General features: G+C 40.9%; 1 protein-coding gene across 14 annotated transcripts in view; it reads right to left on the reverse strand.

Moving 5' to 3' along the window:
• Positions 1-848: 848 nt before the first annotated feature.
• The window catches only part of TCF4 (transcription factor 4), a 166,562-nt gene continuing 144,335 nt past the window's right edge, over positions 849-23,075 (reverse strand). For 6 of the 14 annotated variants that reach the window (XM_082302047.1, XM_082302046.1, XM_082302045.1 and 3 more), the window contains 4 exons: positions 11,680-11,815; positions 9,388-9,550; positions 3,448-3,677; positions 853-1,087 (listed from right to left, as the gene is read on the reverse strand). In XM_082302047.1, the coding sequence (XP_082158173.1) occupies positions 951-1,087; positions 3,448-3,677; positions 9,388-9,550; positions 11,680-11,815 (666 nt within the window). In that variant the 3' untranslated portion in view covers positions 853-950. Of the gene's footprint in view, positions 1,088-3,447; positions 3,678-9,387; positions 9,551-11,679; positions 11,816-23,075 lie in introns of all 14 variants that reach the window. The other 8 variants (XM_082302049.1, XM_082302048.1, XM_082302052.1 and 5 more) reach the window with 4 other exon arrangements.

Here is a 23,075-nt window from a genome sequence, read left to right on the forward strand (position 1 = left end):
ATTTGGGGGTTCAGGAATTGGGGATCCAGGAGGAATTTGGGGGTTCAGGAATTGGGATCCAGGAGGAATTTGGGATCCAGGAATTTGGGGGTTCAGGAATGGGGATCCAGGAATGGGGATCCAGGAGGAATTTGGGGATCCAGGAATTGGGATCCAGGAGGGATTTGGGGGTCCAGGAATGGGGGTTCAGGAATGGGGATCCAGGAGGAATTTGGGGCTTCAGGAATTGGGATCCAGGAGGGATTTGGGGATCCAGGAATTGGGATCCAGGAGGGATTTGGGGATCCAGGAATTTGGGGATCCAGGAGGAATTTGGGGGTTCAGGAATTGGGATCCAGGAATGGGGATCCAGGAATTGGGATCCAGGAGGAATTTGGGGGTTCAGGAATGGGGATCCAGGAGGGATTTGGGGGTTCAGGAATGGGGATCCAGGAGGAATTTGGGGATCCAGGAATGGGGATCCAGGAGGGATTTGGGATCCAGGAATTGGGATCCAGGAGGAATTTGGGGGTTCAGGAATTGGGATCCAGGAGGGATTTGGAATCCAGGAATTGGGATCCAGGAGGGATTTGGGGATCCAGGAATTGGGATCCAGGAGGAATTTGGGGGTCCAGGAATGGGGATCCAGGAATGGGGATCCAGGAGGGATTTGGGGATCCAGGAATTTGGGGATCCAGGAATGGGGATCCAGGAGGGATTTGGGGGTTCAGGAATGGGGATCCAGGAGAGATTTGGGATCCAGGAATGGGGATCCAGGAATGGGGATCCAGGAGGAATTTGGGGGTTCAGGAATGGGGATCCAGGAGGGATTTGGGGATCCAGGAATGGGGATCCAGGAGGGATTTGGGGGTCCAGGAATGGGGGATCCAGGAGGAATTTGGGGGTTCAGGAATTGGGATCCAGGAGGAATTTGGGAATGGGATCCAGGCAGGAACGGCGGCCGGACCTTTTTACATCTGTCCCATGTGATTGGAGGCATCGCCCATGCCGGGGTGGGGCCCTGCGAGCGAGAGCGGAGGAGGATCCGAGGAGACTTTCTCTTCTTCCCTCCTCTTGAGGCACGCAGCCTTGGGATTGAGATTGCGTTCTGCGGGACACAGCGAGGCCTCGTGTGGGCAAATGGGACAATTCCGGGCGGAAATGGAGACATTTCAGGGAAAAATGGAGAAATTCCGGGGAAAAATGGAGAAATTTCAGGGGGGAAATGGGAAAGTTCCTGGGGGGGAATGGAGAAATTCCGTGGGGAAATGGGACAATTCCGTGGGGAAATTCCGTGGGGAAATGGAGGAACTCTGTGGGGAAATGGGAAAATTCTGTGGGGAAATGGGAAAACTCCATGGACAAAAGGAGAACCTCCATGGAGAACTTCCCCAACCCCATGGAGAACCAGAGACCTTCCATGGAGAACCCAAGAACCTCCATGGAGAACCCAAGAACCTCCATGAAGAACCTCCCCAACCCCATGGAGAACTTCCCATTCTCCATGAAGAACTTCACCAACTCCATGGAGAACCAGAGACCTTCCATGGAGAAAAGGAGAACCTCCATGGAGAACCCAAGAACCTCCATGGAGAACTTCCATGGAGAACCCAAGAACCTCCATGGAGAACCCAAGAACCTCCATGGAGAACTTCCATGGAGAACCCAAGAACCTCCATGGAGAACCCAACAACCTCCATGGAGAACCTCCCCAACTCCATGGAGAACCAGAGACCTTCCATGGAGAAAAGGAGAACCTCCATGGAGAACCCAAGAACCTCCATGGAGAACCAAAGAACCTCCATGGAGAACAAGACATCTTCCATGGAGAACTTCACCAACTCCATGGAGAACTTCCCGAACCCCATGAAGAACTTCCCATTCTCCATGAAGAACTTCACCAACCCCATGGAGAACCAGAGACCTTCCATGGAGAAAAGGAGAACGTCCATGGAGAACTTCCATGGAGAACCCAAGAACCTCCATGGAGAACTTCACCAACTCCATGGAGAACCAGAGAACCTCCATGGAGAACCAGAGAACCTCCATGGAGAACTTCCATGGAGAACCCAAGAACCTCCATGGAGAACCAAAGAACCTCCATGGAGAACCCAAGAACCTCCATGAAGAACCTCCCCAACCCCATGGAGAACTTCGCGTTCTCCATGAAGAATTTCACCAACCCCATGGAGAACCAGAGACCTTCCATGGAGAAAAGGAGAACCTCCATGGAGAACCCAAGAACTTCCATGGAGAACCCAAGAACCTCCATGGAGAACCCAAGAACCTCCATGGAGAACCAAAGAACCTCCATGGAGAACTTCACCAACTCCATGAAGAACTTCCCCAACCCCATGGAGAACCAGAGACCTTCCATGAAGAAAAGGAGAACGTCCATGGAGAACTTCCATGGAGAACCCAAGAACCTCCATGGAGAACCCAAGAACCTCCAAGGAGAACTTCACCAACTCCATGGAGAACTTCCCCAACCCCATGGAGAACTTCGCGTTCTCCATGGAGAACTTCCCCAACCCCATGGAGAACTTCACCAACTTCATGAAGAACAGCAGAACCTCCATGGAGAACAAGACATCTTCCCTGGAGAACTTCCCCAACTCCATGGAGAACCTCCCCAACTCCATGGAGAACCAAAGAACCTCCATGGAGACCCAAAGAACCTCCAAGGAGAACTTCACCAACTCCATGGAGAACCAGAGGCCTTCCATGGAGAAAAGGAGAACCTCCATGGAGAACCCAAGAACCTCCATGGAGAACCCAAGAACCTCCATGGAGAACCCAAGAACCTCCATGAAGAACTTCCCCAACCCCATGGAGAACTTCCCGTTCTCCATGAAGAACAGCAGAACCTCCGTGGAGAACTTCACCAACCCCATGGAGAACCAGAGACCTTCCATGGAGAAAAGGAGAACCTCCATGGAGAACTTCCATGGAGAACCCAAGAACCTCCATGGAGAACGAAAGAACCTCCAAGGAGAACTTCACCAACTCCATGGAGAACCAGAGAACTTCCATGGAGAAAAGTAGAACCTCCATGGAGAACTTCCATGGAGAACCCAAAGAACCTCCATGGAGAACTTCCATGGAGAAAAGCAGAACTTCCATGGAGAACCCAAGAACCTCCATGGAGAACCCAAGAACCTCCATGGAGAACTTCCATGGAGAACCCAAGAACCTCCATGGAGAACCCAAGAACCTCCATGGAGAACTTCCCCAACCCCATGGAGAACTTCCCCAACTCCATGGAGAACTTCACGTTCTCCATGAAGAACAGCAGAACCTCCGTGGAGAACTTCCCCAACTCCATGAAGAACCCAAGAACCTCCATGAAGAACCCAAAAACCTCCATGAAAAACCTCCCCAACCCCACCAAGAACCTCCCCAACCCCACGAAGAACCTCCCCAACCCCACCAAGACCCTCACCCACCATGAACCCCCCCACCACTGACCTCGAACCTGCTGCTCCAGGCTGAGGATGACGGCCACGGCCTGGTGCAGGATGAGCAGCTTGGTCTGCGGTTTGTCGCTTTTGAGGTGCAACTGCACCATGCGACCCAACTCCTTGAAGGCCTCGTTGATGTCGCGCACGCGCAGCCGCTCCCGCGCGTTGTTGGCCATCCTGCGCTCCTTCTCGCGCTCCGCTTTCTGCTCCGGCGTCAGGTCCTCGTCGTCGTTATTGCTGCGCGACATCAAAAAGCCCAGCGGCAATTCCCCGGTCAAAAAAAAACACCCCAAAAAAAAGCCAACAAAAGTCACCAAAAAAATTGCGGAATTTGGCGATGTTGAGAGGGTTTTGGGTGGGGATGGTAAGGGGTGGGGGATGGGGGGAGGAATTTTTGGGGATTTTTTTAGGATTTTGTTCGGGTTTTTTTGGGGGATTTTTTGGGATTTTTTTGGATTTTTTTAGGATTTTTTAGGGATTTTTTTAGGATTTTTTAGGGGATTTTTTGGAGATTTTTTTGGATTTTTTGGGGGTTTTTAGGGATTTTTTTAGTATTTTTTAGTATTTTTTTTAGGATTTTTTTGGGGATTTTTTAGGATTTTTTGGGACTTTTAAAGGATTTTTTAGGGATTTTTTACGGATTTTTTGGGGGTTTTTAGGGATTTTTTAGGGATTTTTTAGGATTTTTTGGGGGCTTTTTAAGGGATTTTTTTGGTTTTTTTGGGGGATTTTTTGGGATTTTTAGGGATTTTTTGGGATTTTTTTGGATTTTTTAGGGATTTTTTGTGATTTTTTTTTGGATTTTTTTGGGGATTTTTTTGGATTTTTGGGGATTTTTTAGGGATTTTTTTGGGGTTTTTTGGGGATTTTTTGGGGGATTTTTTGGAGATTTTTTGGGATTTTTTTAGGATTTTTTAGGGATTTTTTGGAGATTTTTTTGGATTTTTTTGGGATTTTTTTAGGATTTTTTAGGGTTTTTTTTGGGATTTTTTTAGGATTTTTTAGGGATTTTTTGGGGTTTTTTAGGATTTTTTTGGGGTTTTTTAGGGATTTTTTGGGGGATTTTTTGGGATTTTTTTAGGATTTTTTTGGGGATTTTTTTAGGATTTTTGGGGTTTTTTTTGGATTTTTTTTGGATTTTTTGGGATTTTTTAGGGATTTTTTAGGATTTTTTGGGGGTTTTTTTAGGATTTTTTTGGGGTTTTTTGGGATTTTTTTGGGATTTTTTTGGGGTTTTTTAGGGTTTTTTTGGGGATTTTTTGGGTTTTTTCAGATTTTTTGGGATTTTTTTTTGATTTTTTAGGGATTTTTTTAGGATTTTTTAAGGATTTTTTGGGATTTTTTAGGGATTTTTTAGGGATTTTTTGGGATTTTTTTAGGATTTTTTGGGACTTTTTAAGGATTTTTTAGGGATTTTTTGGGATTTTTTAGGGATTTTTTTGGGATTTTTTTAGGATTTTTTAGGGATTTTTTTAGGATTTTTTTTGGGATTTTTGGGATTTTTTGGGGATTTTTTTGGAGTTTTTTAGGGATTTTTTTAGGATTTTTTTGGGATTTTTTTGGGATTTTTTTGGATTTTTTTGGGATATTTTTGGGGATTTTTTGGGATTTTTAGGGATTTTTTGGGATTTTTTTGGATTTTTAGGGATTTTTTGGGGTTTTTTTAGGGATTTTTTGGCATTTTTTTGGGATTTTTTTAGGATTTTTTTGGGGTTTTTTTGGGATTTTTTTGGGGTTTTTTGGGATTTTTTTAGGATTTTTTGGGGGATTTTTTGGAGATTTTTTTGGATTTTTTAGGGATTTTTTAGGGGATTTTTTGGGGGATTTTTTGGGGATTTTTTCAGATTTTTTGGGACTTTTAAAGGACTTTTTAGGGATTTTTTGGGACTTTTTAAGGATTTTTTTGGGATTTTTTTAGGATTTTTTAGGGATTTTTTGGGGTTTTTTAGGATTTTTTTTGGGTTTTTTAGGGATTTTTTGGGGGATTTTTTGGGATTTTTTTAGGATTTTTTTGGGGATTTTTTTAGGATTTTTGGGGGTTTTTTTGGATTTTTTTTGGATTTTTTTGGATTTTTTAGGGATTTTTTAGGATTTTTTGGGGGTTTTTTTAGGATTTTTTTGGGGTTTTTTGGGGATTTTTTGGGGTTTTTTTGGGGTTTTTTAGGGATTTTTTTAGGATTTTTTAGGGATTTTTTAGGGATTTTTTGGGGGTTTTTTTGGATTTGTTAGGGATTTTTTTAGGATTTTTTAGGGATTTTTTGGGATTTTTTTGGGATTTCTTGGGGATTTTTTTAGAATTTCTTAGGGGTTTTTTAGGATTTTTTAGGGATTTTTTTAGGATTTTTTAGGGATTTTTTTAGGATTTTTTAGGGATTTTTTGGGATTTTTTTGGATTTTTTTGGATTTTTTAGGGATTTTTTGGGGGTTTTTTTGGGATTTTTTTGGATTTTTTTAGGATTTTTTAGGGATTGTTTGGGATTTTTTTTGGGATTTTTTTGGATTTTTCAGGGATTTTTTTAGGATTTTTTAGGGATTTTTTTAGGATTTTTTTAGGATTTTTTAGGGATTTTTTGGAGATTTTTTTGGATTTTTTAGGGATTTTTTGGGATTTTTTAAGGATTTTTCAGGGATTTTTTTAGGATTTTTTAGGGATTTTTTTGGGTTTTTTCAGATTTTTTGGGGATTTTTTTGGATTTTTTAGGGGATTTTTTGGGGATTTTTTTAGGATTTTTTTGGGATTTTTTTAGGATTTTTTTGGGATTTTTTGGGACTTTTAAAGGATTTTTTAGGGATTTTTTAGGGATTTTTTGGGATTTTTTTGGGGGTTTTTTTGGGATTTTTTAGGGGATTTTTTGGGATTTTTTTAGGATTTTTCAGGGATTTTTTGGGATTTTTTTAGGATTTTTTAGGGGTTTTTTTAGGATTTTTTTGGGGTTTTTTGGGGATTTTTTGGGGTTTTTTTAGGATTTTTTAGGGATTTTTTTGGGATTTTTTGGGGGATTTTTTGGGGGATTTTTTGGGATTTTTTAGGGGTTTTTTGGGGGTTTTTTTGGAGATTTTTTTGGATTTTTTTGGGATATTTTTTGGGGATTTTTTCGGATTTTTAGGGATTTTTTGGGATTTTTTAGGGATTTTTTTAGGATTTTTTAGGGATTTTTTGGGATTTTTTTTGGGATTTTTTTAGAATTTTTTAGGGATTTTTTTTAGGATTTTTTAGGGATTTTTTGGGATTTTTTTGGGATTTTTTTAGAATTTTTTTAGGATTTTTTTGGGGATTTTTTGGGATTTTTTAGGGATTTTTTGGGACTTTTAAAGGATTTTTTTGGGATTTTTTTGGGATTTTTTTAGGATTTTTTAGAGATTTTTTAGGGATTTTTTTAGGGTTTTTTAGGATTTTTTAGGGATTTTTTTGGGATTTTTTTAGGATTTTTTTGGGGATTTTGGGGGTTTTTTTGGATTTTTTAGGGATTTTTTTAGGATTTTTTGGGGTTTTTTGGGATTTTTTTAGGATTTTTTAGGATTTTTTAGGGATTTTTTGGGATTTTTTTAGAATTTCTTAGGGGTTTTTTAGGATTTTTTAGGGATTTTTTGGGATTTTTTTAGGATTTTTTAGGGATTTTTTTAGGATTTTTTTGGGGATTTTTGGGGATTTTTTAGGGATTTTTTTGGGATTTTTTAGGGATTTTTTAGGATTTTTTGGGGGTTTTTTTAGGATTTTTTGGGGGTTTTTTGGGGATTTTTTGGGGTTTTTTTGGGGTTTTTTAGGGATTTTTTTAGGATTTTTTAGGGATTTTTTGGGGGGTTTTTTGGATTTTTTAGGGATTTTTTTAGGATTTTTTAGGGATTTTTTGGGATTTTTTTGGGATTTCTTTGGGATTTTTTTAGAATTTCTTAGGGGTTTTTTAGGATTTTTTAGGGATTTTTTTGGATTTTTTTTGGATTTTTCTAGGATTTTTTAGGGATTTTTTGGGGATTTTTTGGGGGATTTTTTGGGATTTTTTAGGGTTTTTTTGGGGATTTTTTTGGGGTTTTTTGGGGATTTTTAGGGATTTTTTTAGTATTTTTTAGTATTTTTTTTAGGATTTTTTGGGGTTTTTTGGGGATTTTTTTAGGATTTTTAAGGGATTTTTTAGGGATTTTTTGGGGGATTTTTGGGATTTTTTTAGGATTTTTTCGGGGATTTTTTGGGATTTTTTTAGGATTTTTTAGGGCTTTTTTTGGGGATTTTTTTAGGATTTTTTAGGGATTTTTTTGGGATGTTTTGGTGATTTTTTTAGGATTAGGGATTTTTTGGGGATTTTTTTAAGATTTTTAACGTTTTTTGAGGGGATTTTTGTGATTTTTTTATGATTTTTTGGGGTGATTCTTTTTGGGGATTTTTTGGGGTTTTTTTTGGCGATTTTTTGTGATTTTTGGGGGGATTTTTTTGGAGTTTTTTTGCGATTTTTTGGTGATTTTTTGGCGATTTTTTTCCGGATTTTTTGGGGGATTTTTGGCGATTTTTTGGGCGATTTTTTGGCAATTTTTTCTGCCATTTTTTTGCAATTTTTCTGCCATTTTTTTGCCATTTTTCTGGGGATTTTTTGGGGGGATTTTTTTTTGCGATTTTTTGATGATTTTTTGGTGATTTTTTGGGGGATTCTCTGTGATTTGTTGGCGATTTTTTTGGCAATTTTTTGGGGGGATATTTTTGGAGTTTTTCTGCGATTTTTTGGGGGGATTTTTTTTTTGCGATTTTCTGGTGACTTTTTGGGGGGATTTTTGGCGATTTTTTGGGCGATTTTTCGGGCGATTTTTTGGGGGGCTTTTTTTGCCATTTTTGGGGGGATTTTTTTTCGCCATTTTTTTGCGGATTTTTTGGGGGGCATTTTTGGCGATTTTTTTGGCGATTTTTTCGGCGATTTCTTTGCGCTTCTTCGCGATTTTTTTGGCGATTCTGGCGCAATTTTTCCCCATTTTTTCCTGCCGTTTCTTTGCGATTTTTCTGCCATTTCTTTGCCATTTTTCTGGGGATTTTTTGGGAGGATTTTTTTTTGCGATTTTTTGGGGTTTTTTTGGTGATTTTTTGGGGGATTCTCTGTGATTTGTTGGCGATTTTTTTGGCAATTTTTTGGGGGGATATTTTTGGAGTTTTTCTGCGATTTTTTGGGGGGATTTTTTTTTTGCGATTTTCTGGTGACTTTTTGGGGGGATTTTTGGCGATTTTTTGGGGGGCTTTTTTTGCCATTTTTGGGGGACTTTTTTTCGCGATTTTTTTCCGGATTTTTTGGGGGATTTTTGGCGATATTTTTGGCGATTTTTTGGGCGATTTTTTGGCGATTTTTTCTGCCGTTTCTTTGCGATTTTTCTGCCATTTTTTTGCAATTTTTCTGGGAATTTTTTGGGGGGATTTTTTTTTGCGATTTTTTGGGGTTTTTTTGGTGATTTTTTGGGGGATTCCCTGTGATTTTTTGGCGATTTTTTTGGCAATTTTTTGGGGGGATATTTTTGGAGTTTTTCTGCGATTTTTTGGGGGGATTTTTGCGATTTTCTGGTGACTTTTTGGGGGGATTTTTGGCGATTTTTTGGGCGATTTTTTGGGCGATTTTTTGGGGGGCTTTTTTTGCCATTTTTGGGGGGACTTTTTTTCGCGATTTTTTTGTGATTTTTTGGGGGCATTTTTGGCGATTTTTTTGGCGATTTTTTCGGCGATTTCTTTGCGCTTCTTCGCGATTCTTTTGGCGATTCTGGCGCAATTTTTCCCCATTTTTTCCTGCCGTTTCTTTGCGATTTTTCTGCCATTTTTTTGCCATTTTTCTGGGGATTTTTTTTTTTGGGGGGGGGTGGCGGGGGGGGATTTTTTTTTTTTTTTTTTTTTTTTGAGGCTTTTTCGAATTGCCGCGCTTCCGTTCACTTCATCGAAATCCAAGAAGGAATTAAATGAAGCGACACTCCCGGCTCCCGTTACCTAGATCTTGACCTAGTAATGGATTTGATCTCCTTCTTGTCCTCCTCCAGCTTCTTGTCGTCGGCGCCTTTGGCGTCCTGCAGGTTCTCGTCGGCCTCGTCGTCCGATTTGATCTCCGAGCTGCCCGACGACACGCTCTGCCCTTGGAGAGCGGCGGGAAGGGCTGCGGGCAGGGGTCGGGAACATTCCAGAAGGATTCGGGAAGATTCGGGAAGATTTGGGAAGGATTCGGGAAGATTCGGGAAGATTCGGGAAGATTTGAGAAGGATTCCGGAAGATTCGGGGAGGATTCGGGAAGATTTGGGAAGGATTCGGGAAGGATTCGGGGAGGATTCGGGGAGGATTCGGGAAGATTCGGGAAGGATTTGGGGAAGATTCCGGAAGGATTCGGGGAGGATTCAGGAAGGATTCGAGGAGGATTCGGGAAGGATTCGGGAAGGATTCGGGAATGATTCGGGAAGGATTTGGGAAGATTCGGGAAGGATTCGGGAAGATTCGGGAAGGATTCGGGGAGGATTCGGGAAGATTTGGGAAGGATTCGGGAAGATTCGGGAAGGATTCGGGAAGATTCGGGAAGATTCGGGGAGGATTCGGGAAGGATTTGGGAAGGATTCGGGAAGATTCGGGGAAGATTCGGGGAAGATTCGGGAAGGATTCGGGGAGGATTCGGGAAGGATTCGGGAAGGATTCGGGGAGGATTCGGGAAGGATTCGGGGAGGATTCCAGAAGGATTCGGGAAGGATTTGGGGAAGATTCCAGAAGGATTCGGGAGGATTCGGGGAGGATTCGGGAAGATTCGGGAAGGATTCGGGAAGGATTCGGGGAAGATTCGGGAAGGATTTGGGGAGGATTCGGGAAGGATTCGGGAAGGATTCGGGAAGGATTCGGGAAGGATTCGGGAAGATTCCGCAAGATTCCGGAAGGATTCGGGAAGGATTCGGGGAGGATTCGGGGAGGATTCGGGGAGGATTCGGGAGGATTCAGGAAGGATTCGGGAAGATTCGGGAAGATTCGGGGAAGATTCGGGGAGGATTCGGGAAAAGGGGTGAGGGAGATCAGCCTATGGATCCCATCCTATCCCATTGATCCCATCCCACTGATCCCATCCCATCCCATTGATCCCTTGGATCCCATCCCATTGATCCTATCCCTTTCCATTGATCCCATCCCATCCCCTGGATCCCATCCCATCGCTCCCATCCCATTAATCCCATCCATCCCATGCATCCCATCCCATGGATCCCATCCCATCCCATGGATTCCATGGATCCCATTGATCCCATCCCATCCCATCCCATCCCATCCCATCCCATCCCATCCCATCCCATGGATCCCATTGATCCCATCCCATCCCATCCCATCCCATCCCATCCCATCCCATCGATCCCATCCCATTGATCCCATCCCACTGATCCCATTCCATCCCATCCCATCCCATGGATCCCATGGATCCCATTGATCCCATCCATCCCATGGATCCCATTGATCCCATCCCATTGATCCCATCCCATTGATCCCATCCCATGGCTCCCATCCCATCCCATTGATCCCATGCCACTGATCCCATCCCATCCCATCCCATCCCATGGATCCCATTGATCCCATCCATCCCATGGCTCCCATTGATCCCATCCCATCCCATCCCATGGCTCCCATTAATCCCATCCCATCCCATGGATCCCATTGATCCCATCCCATCCCATGGATCCCATTGATCCCATCCCATCCCATCCCATTGATCCCATCCCATTGATCCCATTCCACTGATCCCATTCCATCCCATCCCATCCCATGGATCCCATGGATCCCATTGATCCCATCCATCCCATGGATCCCATTGATCCCATCCCATTGATCCCATCCCATGGCTCCCATCCCATGGCTCCCATCCCATCCCATTGATCCCATGCCACTGATCCCATCCCATCCCATGGATCCCATTGATCCCATCCATCCCATGACTCCCATTGATCCCATCCCATTGATCCCATCCCATCCCATGGCTCCCATCCCATCCCATTGATCCCATCCCACTGATCCCATCCCATTGATCCCATCCCATCCCATTGATCCCATCCCATCCCATAGCTCCCATCCCATCCCACTGATCCCACCCCATTGATCCCACCCCATTGATCCCACCCCATCCCACCCCATTGATCCCATCCCATCCCATCCCATCCCACCCCACCCCATCGATCCCACCCCATTAATCCCACCCCATCCCCCCACCTCCTCCCAGCCCAGAACATTCCCAAACCCTCCCGGCTCCGGCAGCGCCGCCACGCTCACCCCGGTAGGGATCCTGCGGCGGGTTCAGCTCCGGCGACGTCGCCGACTGCACCGGCAGCTGCGGCACCGGCACCTGGTTGGGCACCAGCGAGTGGCTGCCGCGGAGGCCGACGCCGTCCTCCCGGTGCGCTCCCACCTGCCGGGAGAGAGCCGGCTGAGCCCCAAATCCCGGGAAAAAACCCGTGGGATCCCCTTTGGATCCTCCTCGTCGTCCTCGTCCCGTTGGTTGCAGCCCCGGGCGCTGAGCGGGAGAATCCCGTGGGAAAGGTCGGAGGGGTTTGGGATCTGGAGGGGTTTGGGGGGGTTCAGGAGGGGTTTGGGATCTGGAGGGGTTTGGGGGTCAGGAATGAGGATCCAGGAGGGATTTGGGGGTCCAGGAATGGGGATACAGGAGGGATTTGGGGATCTGGGAGAGATTTGGGGATCCAGGAGGGATTTGGGGATCTGGGAGGGATTTGGGGGTTCAGGAGGGATTTGGAATCCAGGAGGAATTTGGGGGTCAGGAGGGATTTGGGGTTCAGGAGGAATTTGGGGGTCCAGGAATTGGGGATCCAGGAGAGATTTGGGGATCCAGGAGAGATTTGGGGATCCAGGAATGGGGATCCAGGAAGAATTTGGGGGTCCAGGAATGGGGATCCAGGAGGGATTTGGGATCCAGGAGAGATTTGGGGGTTCAGGAATGGGGATCCAGGAGGAATTTGGGGATCTGGAAGGGATTTGGGGATCCAGGAGGAATTTGGGGATCTGGGAGGGATTTGGGGCTTCAGGAGGGATTTGGGGTCCAGGAGGAATTTGGGGATCCGGGAATGAGGATCCAGGAGGAATTTGGGGATCTGGGAGGGATTTGGGATTCAGGAGGGATTTGGGGGTTCAGGAATGAGGATCCAGGAAGAATTTGGGGATCCAGGAATGGGGATCCAGGAGGGATTTGGGGATCTGGGAGGGATTTAGGGGTTCAGGAGGGATTTGGAATCCAGGAGGAATTTGGGGGTCAGGAGGGATTTGGGGTTCAGGAGGAATTTGGGGATCCAGGAGAGATTTGGGGATCCAGGAGAGATTTGGGGATCCAGGAGAGATTTGGGGATCCAGGAATGGGGATCCAGGAAGAATTTGGGGGTCCAGGAATGGGGATCCAGGAGGGATTTGGGATCCAGGAGAGATTTGGGGGTTCAGGAATGGGGATCCAGGAGGAATTTGGGGATCTGGAAGGGATTTGGGGATCCAGGAGGAATTTGGGGATCTGGGAGGGATTTGGGGCTTCAGGAGGGATTTGGGATCCAGGAGGAATTTGGGGATCCAGGAATGGGGATCCAGGAGAGATTTGGGGATCCAGGAGGAATTTGGGGATCCAGGAGGGATTTGGGGATCTGGGAGGGATTTGGGGGTCCAGGACGGACTTGGGGTTCAGGAGGGGTTTGGGATCTCAGAGGGGTTTGGGATCTGGGAGGGATTTGGGATCCAGGAATGGGGATCCAGGAAGAATTTGGGGATCCAGGAATGGGGATCCAGGAAGAATTTGGGGGTCCAGGAATTGGGATCCAGGAGGAATTTGGGGATCCAGGAGGAATTTGGGGGTTCAGGAGGGATTTGGAATCCAGGAGGAATTTGGGGGTTCAGGAATGAGGATCCAGGAGGAATTTGGGGATCCAGGAGGAATTTGGGGATCCAGGAAGAATTTGGGGATCCGAGCCCGGCCGGAAAGGGGACGGGAAAGGGAAGGAATGGAGGGAGCGTTTCCATAGGGAAAATTCCGGGAATTTGGGAATGGGAGGGGTGGAGGAGGCGAGGAAGGAATGGGGGGGGATGAGGGGGGAACGGAAAAAAGGGGATTCCAGGGGGTCAATTAATGAGATCAATTAATGGGATCAATTAATGAGATCAATGAATGGCATCAATTAATGAGATCAATTAATGAGATCAATTAATGAGATCAATTAACGGCATCAGTGGAATGCAGTGGAAGAAATGGAACGAGGGAAATGAAATGGAGGAATAAAATCGAGTAAAATCAAATCAATTAATGAAATTAAGAAGTGAAATCGAAGGGAATAAAATCAATTAATAAAATTAAGAAGTGAAATCGAAGGGAATAAAATCAATTAATAAAATTAAGAAGTGAAATCGAAGGGAATAAAATCAATTAATAAAATTAAGAAGTGAAATCGAAGGAAATAAAATCAATTAATAAAATTAAGAAGTGAAATCGAAGGAAATGAAATCAATTAATAAAATTAAGAAGTGAAATGGAAGGAAATGAAATCAATTAATAAAATTAAGAAGTAAAATCGAAGGAAATAAAAGCAATTAATAAAATTAAGAAGTGAAATGGAAGGAAATGAAAGCAATTAATAACATTAAGAAATGAAACGGAGTAAAACAAAATGAAGGAATAAAATCAAGAAATAAAATAAAATAAATTAATAAAATTAAGCAGTGAAATCGAAGGAAATAAAAGTAAGGAATAAAATTAAGAAATAAAATCGATTAGTAAAATTAAGGAATGAAATGGAGTAAAATAAAATTGAGGACTAAAAGGAAGAAATGAAATTGAATAAAATAAAATCAAGGAACAAACTTAAGAAATAAAATAAAATAAATTAATACAATTAAGAAATGAAATCGAAGAAAATAAATTAATAAAATTAAGGAATTAAATAGAGTAAAATAAAATTAATGAATAAATTTAATAAATAAAATAAAATAGAATAAAGACATTAATGAAGAAAATAAAATTAAGGAAGAAAATTAAGAAAATAAAACTAAGAAAATTGAAGAAAATAAAATAAATTAAGAAAATTAAGAAATGAAATGGAGTAAAATAAAATTAAGGAAGAAAATCAAGAAATGAAATTGAAGAAAATAAAATCGAGGAACAAAGTTAAGAAATCAAAGAAAAGAAATTAATAAAATTAAGCAATGAAATGGAGTAAAATGAATAAAAAATTAAGAAATCAAAGAAAAGAAATTAATAAAATTAAGCAATGAAATGGAGTAAAATAAAAGTAAGGAATAAAGTAAATAAAATAAAAGAAAATAATAAAATTAAGAAATGAAATCGAAGGAAATAAAATTAAGAAACAAAATTAAGAAATAAAATAAAATAAACGAATAAAATTAATAAAGGAAATGGAGTAAAATAAATCGAAGGAATAAAATTAAGAAATGAAATCGAATAAAATAAAAGGAAGAAAATGAATAAATAAAATAAAAGAAATTAATACAAGTAATAAAGGAAATGGACTAAAAGAAAAGAATCAAATTAATGAATGAAGTCAAAGAGAATAAAAAGAATTAATTAAACAGCAGCAAATGAATAAATAAAACGGAATGGAAGGAAGAGAAGAGGAAAAGAAATGAAATGGAACCAAATTTAAGTTAAATAGAGAAAATTAATTAAAAGAAGAGGATAAAATGAAATGAAGGACTAATGAAATGAAATGAAATAAAATGAAATAAAATAAAATGAAATAAAATGAAATAAAATAAAATAAAATGAAATAAAGTGAAATAAAATGAAATAAAATAAAGTGAAATAAAATGAAATAAAATGAAATGAAATAAAATAAAATAAAATGAAATAAGAGATGAACAAAATAGAATTCAATAAAATTGATGAATAAAATAGAATTAAAGTAACAGTGCTGAATAAAATAGAATTCAATAAAACAGAGCTAAATAAAATTGGTGAATAAAACAGAATTAAATGAAATTGATGAATAAAACAGAATTCAATGAAATTGGTGACTCAAAGAAAATTGATGAAAAGAATAAAATAAAGTTGGTGAATAAAATAGAAGAAAAGAAAATAGAATAAAAGAAAATAGAATAAAAGAAAACAGAATAAAAGAAAATAGAATTAAATCAAATAGAAAATTGATGACGAATAAAATAAAGTTGGTGAATAAAATAGAAGAAAAGAAAATAGAATAAAAGAAAATAGAATTAAATAGAATTAATAAAATGGAATTAAATCAAATAGAATAAAATAAAATGGAATTAAACCGAATAGAATTAAATCAAATAGAATAAAAGAAAATAGAATTAAATCAAATAGAATAAAATAGAATAAAAGAAAATAGAATCAAAGAAAATAGAATAAAAGAAAATAGAATTAAATAGAATAAAAGAAAATAGAATAAAAGAAAATAGAATTAAATAGAATAGAATAAAATAGAATTAAATAAAATAGAATTAAATAAAATAAAACCGACGAACAAAATAGAATAAAATGGATGAATAAAAATAGAAATAGGGTAAAATAAAATTAACAGAATTAAATAAAATGAAACGAAATAAAATTGATGAATAAAGTAGAATTAAATAGAATAAAACTGATAAATAGAAGAGGATAAAATAAAATTGATGGACAAAATAGAATTAAATAAAATCGGTGAATGCAATAAAATTGATGAATAAAATAGAATAAAGTTGAGGAACAAAATAGAATTAAAGAGAATTAAAGAAAATAGAATTAAATAAAATTGAGGAACAAGATAGGATTAAATAAAATCAATGAATAAAGGAATTAAATAGGACAGAATTCATCAATCAAATTAAAGAGAAGGAAATGAAATGGAAGAAATCGAGGGAAAAGCCTAAAATGAGGGAGAATAAAAGAAACCCAAGAAAAAAGAGAATAAAAGGGAATCAATGAAGGGAAGAGAGGAAATAAAAACCTGGAAAAAATCAGATTAAATGGAATCAGCAGGATCAAAGAAATCAAATAAAATGGAATTGAAAAAATCAAATTAAATGGAATCAATAGGATCAAAGAAATCAAATTAAATGGAATTAAAGAAATCAAATTAAATGGAATCAAAAGGATCAAAGAAATCAAATGAAACAGAATTAAAGAATTCCAATGAAACGGAATCAGTGGGATCAAAGAAATCAAATTAAATGGAATCGATAGGATCAAAGAAATCCAAATTAAAAGGATCAAAGAAATCAAATCAAATGGAATCGAAGAGATCTGATTAAATAAAATAAAAGGGATCCAAGAAATCAAAATGAGATGGAATCAGTGGGATCAAAGAAATCAAACAGAATTAAATCCAATGAGATGGAATCAGTGGGATCAAAGGGATGAGATGGAATGGGATCAATGGGATCAAAGGGATGAGATTGAATGGGATCAATGGGATCAAAGGGATGAGATTGAATGGGATCAATGGGATCAGAATGAATGGAATCAATGGGATCAAAGAGATCAAATAAAATGGAATCAATGGGATCAAAGAGATCAAATAAAATGGAATCAATGGGATCAAAGGGATGAGATTGAATGGGATCAAAGGGATGAGATGGAATGGGATCAATGGGATCAAAGGGATGAGATTGAATGGGATCAATGGGATCAAAGGGATGAGATGGAATGGGATCAGTGGGATCAAAGGGATGAGACTGAATGGGATCAATGGGATCAATGGGATGAGACTGAATGGGATCAATGGGATCAAAGGGATGAGATTGAATGGGATCAATGGGATCAATGGGATGAGACTGAATGGGATCAGTGGGATCAAAGGGATGAGATTGAATGGGATCAATGGGATCAATGGGATGAGATTGAATGGGATCAATGGGATCAATGGGATGAGATTGAATGGAATCAATGGGATCAAAGGGATGAGATTGAATGGAATCAATGGGATCAAAGGGATGAGATGGAATGGAATCAATGGGATCAAAGGGATGAGATTGAATGGGATCAATGGGATCAAAGGGATGAGACTGAATGGGATCAATGGGATCAAAGGGATGAGATTGAATGGAATCAATGGGATCAAAGGGATGAGACTGAATGGAATCAATGGGATCAAAGGGATGAGATTGAATGGGATCAATGGGATCAAAGGGATGAGATTGAATGGGATCAATGGGATCAAAGGGATGAGATTGAATGGGATCAAAGGGATGAGATGGAATGGGATCAATGGGATCAAAGGGATGAGACTGAATGGGATCAATGGGATCAAAGGGATGAGATGGAATGGGATCAATGGGATCAATGGGATCAGACTGAATGGGATCAATGGGATCAAAGGGATGAGATGGAATGGGATCAGTGGGATCAAAGGGATGAGACTGAATGGGATCAATGGGATCAAAGGGATGAGACTGAATGGGACCAATGGGATCAAAGGGATGAGACTGAATGGGATCAATGGGATCAAAGGGATGAGATTGAATGGGATCAATGGGATCAAAGGGATGAGATGGAATGGGATCAATGGGATCAAAGGGATGAGACTGAATGGGATCAATGGGATCAAAGGGATGAGATGGAATGGGATCAGTGGGATCAAAGGGATGAGACTGAATGGGATCAAAGGGATGAGATTGAATGGGATCAATGGGATCAAAGGGATGAGATTGAATGGGATCAAAGGGATCAAAGGGATGAGATTGAATGGGATCAGTGGGATCAAAGGGATGAGATTGAATGGAACCAATGGGATCAAAGGGATGAGATTGAATGGGATCAATGGGATCAAAGGGATGAGATTGAATGGGATCAGTGGGATCAAAGGGTGAGACTGAATGGGATCAATGGGATGAGACTGAATGGAATCAATGGGATCAATGGGATGAGATTGAATGGAATCAATGGGATCAATGGGATGAGATTGAATGGAATCAATGGGATCAAAGGGATGAGATTGAATGGAATCAGTGGGATCAAAGGGATGAGATTGAATGGAATCAATGGGATCAAAGGGATGAGATTGAATGGGATCAATGGGATCAAAGGGATGAGACTGAATGGGATCAATGGGATCAAAGGGATGAGATTGAATGGAATCAATGGGATCAAAGGGATGAGACTGAATGGAATCAATGGGATCAAAGGGATGAGATTGAATGGGATCAATGGGATCAAAGGGATGAGATTGAATGGGATCAATGGGATCAAAGGGATGAGATTGAATGGGATCAAAGGGATGAGATGGAATGGGATCAATGGGATCAAAGGGATGAGACTGAATGGGATCAATGGGATCAAAGGGATGAGATGGAATGGGATCAATGGGATCAATGGGATCAGACTGAATGGGATCAATGGGATCAAAGGGATGAGATGGAATGGGATCAATGGGATCAAAGGGATGAGACTGAATGGGATCAATGGGATCAAAGGGATGAGACTGAATGGGACCAATGGGATCAAAGGGATGAGACTGAATGGGATCAATGGGATCAAAGGGATGAGACTGAATGGGATCAATGGGATCAAAGGGATGAGATGGAATGGGATCAATGGGATCAAAGGGATGAGACTGAATGGGATCAATGGGATCAAAGGGATGAGACTGAATGGGACCAATGGGATCAAAGGGATGAGACTGAATGGGACCAATGGGATCAAAGGGATGAGACTGAATGGGATCAATGGGATCAAAGGGATGAGACTGAATGGGATCAATGGGATCAAAGGGATGAGATGGAATGGGATCAGTGGGATCAAAGGGATGAGACTGAATGGGATCAATGGGATCAAAGGGATGAGACTGAATGGGACCAATGGGATCAAAGGGATGAGACTGAATGGGATCAATGGGATCAAAGGGATGAGACTGAATGGGATCAATGGGATCAAAGGGATGAGATGGAATGGGATCAATGGGATCAAAGGGATGAGACTGAATGGGATCAATGGGATCAAAGGGATGAGATGGAATGGGATCAGTGGGATCAAAGGGATGAGACTGAATGGGATCAATGGGATCAAAGGGATGAGACTGAATGGGACCAATGGGATCAAAGGGATGAGACTGAATGGGATCAATGGGATCAAAGGGATGAGATTGAATGGGATCAATGGGATCAAAGGGATGAGACTGAATGGGATCAGTGGGATCAAAGGGATGAGATTGAATGGGATCAAAGGGATGAGATTGAATGGGATCAATGGGATCAATGGGATGAGATTGAATGGGATCAATGGGATCAAAGGGATGAGACTGAATGGGATCAGTGGGATCAAAGGGATGAGACTGAATGGGATCAATGGGATCAAAGGGATGAGATTGAATGGGATCAGTGGGATCAAAGGGATGAGATTGAATGGAACCAATGGGATCAAAGGGATGAGATTGAATGGGATCAATGGGATCAAAGGGATGAGATTGAATGGGATCAGTGGGATCAAAGGGTGAGACTGAATGGGATCAATGGGATGAGACTGAATGGAATCAATGGGATCAATGGGATGAGATTGAATGGAATCAATGGGATCAATGGGATGAGATTGAATGGAATCAATGGGATCAAAGGGATGAGATTGAATGGAATCAGTGGGATCAAAGGGATGAGACTGAATGGGATCAATGGGATCAAAGGGATGAGATTGAATGGAATCAGTGGGATCAAAGGGATGAGACTGAATGGGATCAATGGGATCAAAGGGATGAGACTGAATGGGATCAATGGGATCAAAGGGATGAGATTGAATGGGATCAGTGGGATCAAAGGGATGAGATTGAATGGGATCAATGGGATCAAAGGGATGAGACTGAATGGGATCAGTGGGATGGGATGGGATGGGATCCATGGGATGGGATGGGATGGGGATGGGAGAGAAGAAAGGGAATGACAGAAATGAAAAGGGAAGAAAGGAAAGAAAGAAATGAAAAGGAAAGAAATCGAATGAAGAAATGAACTGAGAAGAACGAAAGAAACGAAAAGGAAAGAAATGAAGAAACGGAAAGAAATGAAACGAAATGAAAGAAAGAAAGAAAGAAAAGAAAGAAAGAAGCCAAGAGAGTTCAAGGGCATCAATAAAAGAAATAGAAATGATAGAAGAAATGGAAGAAATGGAATAAAAAGAATCAAAGAAATGAGTGGAAGGGAAAGGGAGGAAACGAAAGAACTGAAAATAAACTCGGGAGAGACGGGATGGAATCGAGAGGAGCCAAAGGAAGGGACTCAAACGAAATCCGTGAAAAGAAACGGGATCAAGAGAAGAGAAAAACTGGAAGAAATGGAGAAGAATGGAAGGAAATAAAGGGAATTACATCCATGAAAAGAAAGGGAATCAAGAGAAGAGAAAGAAATGGAAGAGCAGGAAAAAAAAGGAATGAAATCCATCAAAATCATGGGAATCAGCAGCAGAGGAAAACCGGGAATCAACGGAACGGGAATGGAACGAAGGGAATTAAATCCATTAAAAAATGGAATCGATAGAAGAGAAAAAAATGGAATAAATGGAACGGAAGGAATGAAATGGAATTACATCGATAAAATTGAATGGAATCAATAGAAATGATTGGAAACAATGGCAATAAAGGGAATTAAATCAATAAAAAGAAATGAAATCAAGAGAAGAGAAAAAATGGAATAAATGGAACGGAATGAAATAAATGGAATTAAATCAGTAAAATTGAATGGAATCAGTGGAATAAAACAATTGGAATAAACAGAAATAAAGGGAATGAAATCAGTAAAATTGAATGGAATCAGTGGAATAAAACAATTGGAATAAACAGAAATAAAGGGAATGAAATCAGGAAAATTGAATGGAATCAATGGATTGAAACGATTGGAATAAACAGAAAGAAAGGGAATTAAATCAATGAAATTAAATGGAATCAATGGAATAGAAATGATTGGAATAAACAGAAAGAAAGGGAATTAAATCAATAAAAAGAAATGGAATCAACAGAAGAGAAAAGAATGGAATAAATGGAATAGAATAGAATAAATGTAATTAAATTAATAAAAAGAACTGCAATCAAGAGAAGAGAAAAAATGGAGGGAATGGAATGGAATGGAATAAATGGAATTAAATCAGGAAAATTGAACGGAATCAAGAAATAATATATTTAAATTAAATTTCAATTTAAAAAGAAATAAATCAATCGGTGAAATTGAACGGAAGTGGAATCGAACGAGACAGAAAAGAATTCCAAAGGAAGGAAATGGGAATAAATAAAAAATTCCAAAGGAAAAAAAAATGGGATCAAGAAAGAATTGCAAAGGAAAGAAATGGGAATAAATAAAAAATTCCAAAAGAATTGCAAAGGAAGGAAATAATGGGATCGAGGGCAGAATGGAAGCAGAAGGGAACGGAATCCATGGAAGAACGGGAAGCCAATCCAACAACGGGATCAGTAAAAGGATCGGGAACGGGATGCAGTGGGATCAAGGAAAGCAAAAAGGAGGAATTCCGCTGCCTTGGGGGCCGGGAAGAGAAATCCTAATCCCAATCCTAATCCTAATCCCAATCCTAATCCTAATCCCAATCCTAATCCTAATCTCAATCCTAATCCCAATCCTAATCCCAATCTCAATCCTAATCCTAATCCCAATCCTAATCCCAATCTCAATCCTAATCCTAATCTTAATCCTAATCCTAATCCTAATCCCAATCCCAATCCCAATCCTAATCCCAATCCCAATCCTAATCCTAATCCTAATCCCAATCCTAATCCCAATCCCAATCCTAATCCCAATCCCAATTCCAATCCTAATCCTAATCCCAATCCTAATCCCAATCCCAATCCCAATCCCAATCCCATTCCCATTCCAGCTCTCACTGGGATATTCCCATTCCCAATCCCATTCCAGCTCCCACTGGGATATTCCCATTCCCATTCCCATTCCCATTCCAGCTCTCACTGGGATATTCCCATTCCCATTCCCATTCCCATTCCCATTCCAGCTCTCACTGGGATATTCCCATTCCCATTCCCATTCCCATTCCCGCTCCCACTGGGATATTCCCATTGCCATTCCCAATCCCATTCCAGCTCTCACTGGGATATTCCCATTCCCATTCCCATTCCCATTCCAGCTCTCACTGGGATATTCCCATTCCCATTCCCATTCCCATTCCAGCTCCCACTGGGATTTTCCTGTCCCACTGGCACACTCCCACTCCCAATCCCATTCCCATCCCACAGAGCAGCTCCCACTGGGATATTCCCAATCCCATTCCCATTCCAGCTCTCACTGGGATATTCCCAATCCCATCCCCATCCCACTGGGATTTTCCTGTCCCACTGGCACACTCCCAATCCCATTCCCATTCCAGCTCCCACTGGGATTTTCCGCTCCCACTGGGATTTTCCTGTCCCACTTGCACACTCCCATTCCCATTCCCATCCCACTGGGATTTTCCTGTCCCACTGACACACTCCCATTCCCATTCCCATCCCACTGGGATTTTCCTGTCCCACTTGCACACTCCCATTCCCATTCCCATTCCAGCTCCCACTGGGATTTTCCGCTCCCACTGGGATTTTCCTGTCCCACTGACACACTCCCATTCCCAATCCCATTCCCATTCCAGCTCCCACTGGGATTTTCCGCTCCCACTGGGATTTTCCTGTCCCACTGACACACTCCCAATCCCATTCCCATCCCACTGGGATTTTCCTGTCCCACTGGCACAC

This window comes from Coloeus monedula, assembly GCF_965178545.1.
Source record: "Coloeus monedula genome assembly, chromosome: Z".
NCBI classification, from domain to species: Eukaryota; Metazoa; Chordata; class Aves; order Passeriformes; family Corvidae; genus Coloeus; species Coloeus monedula.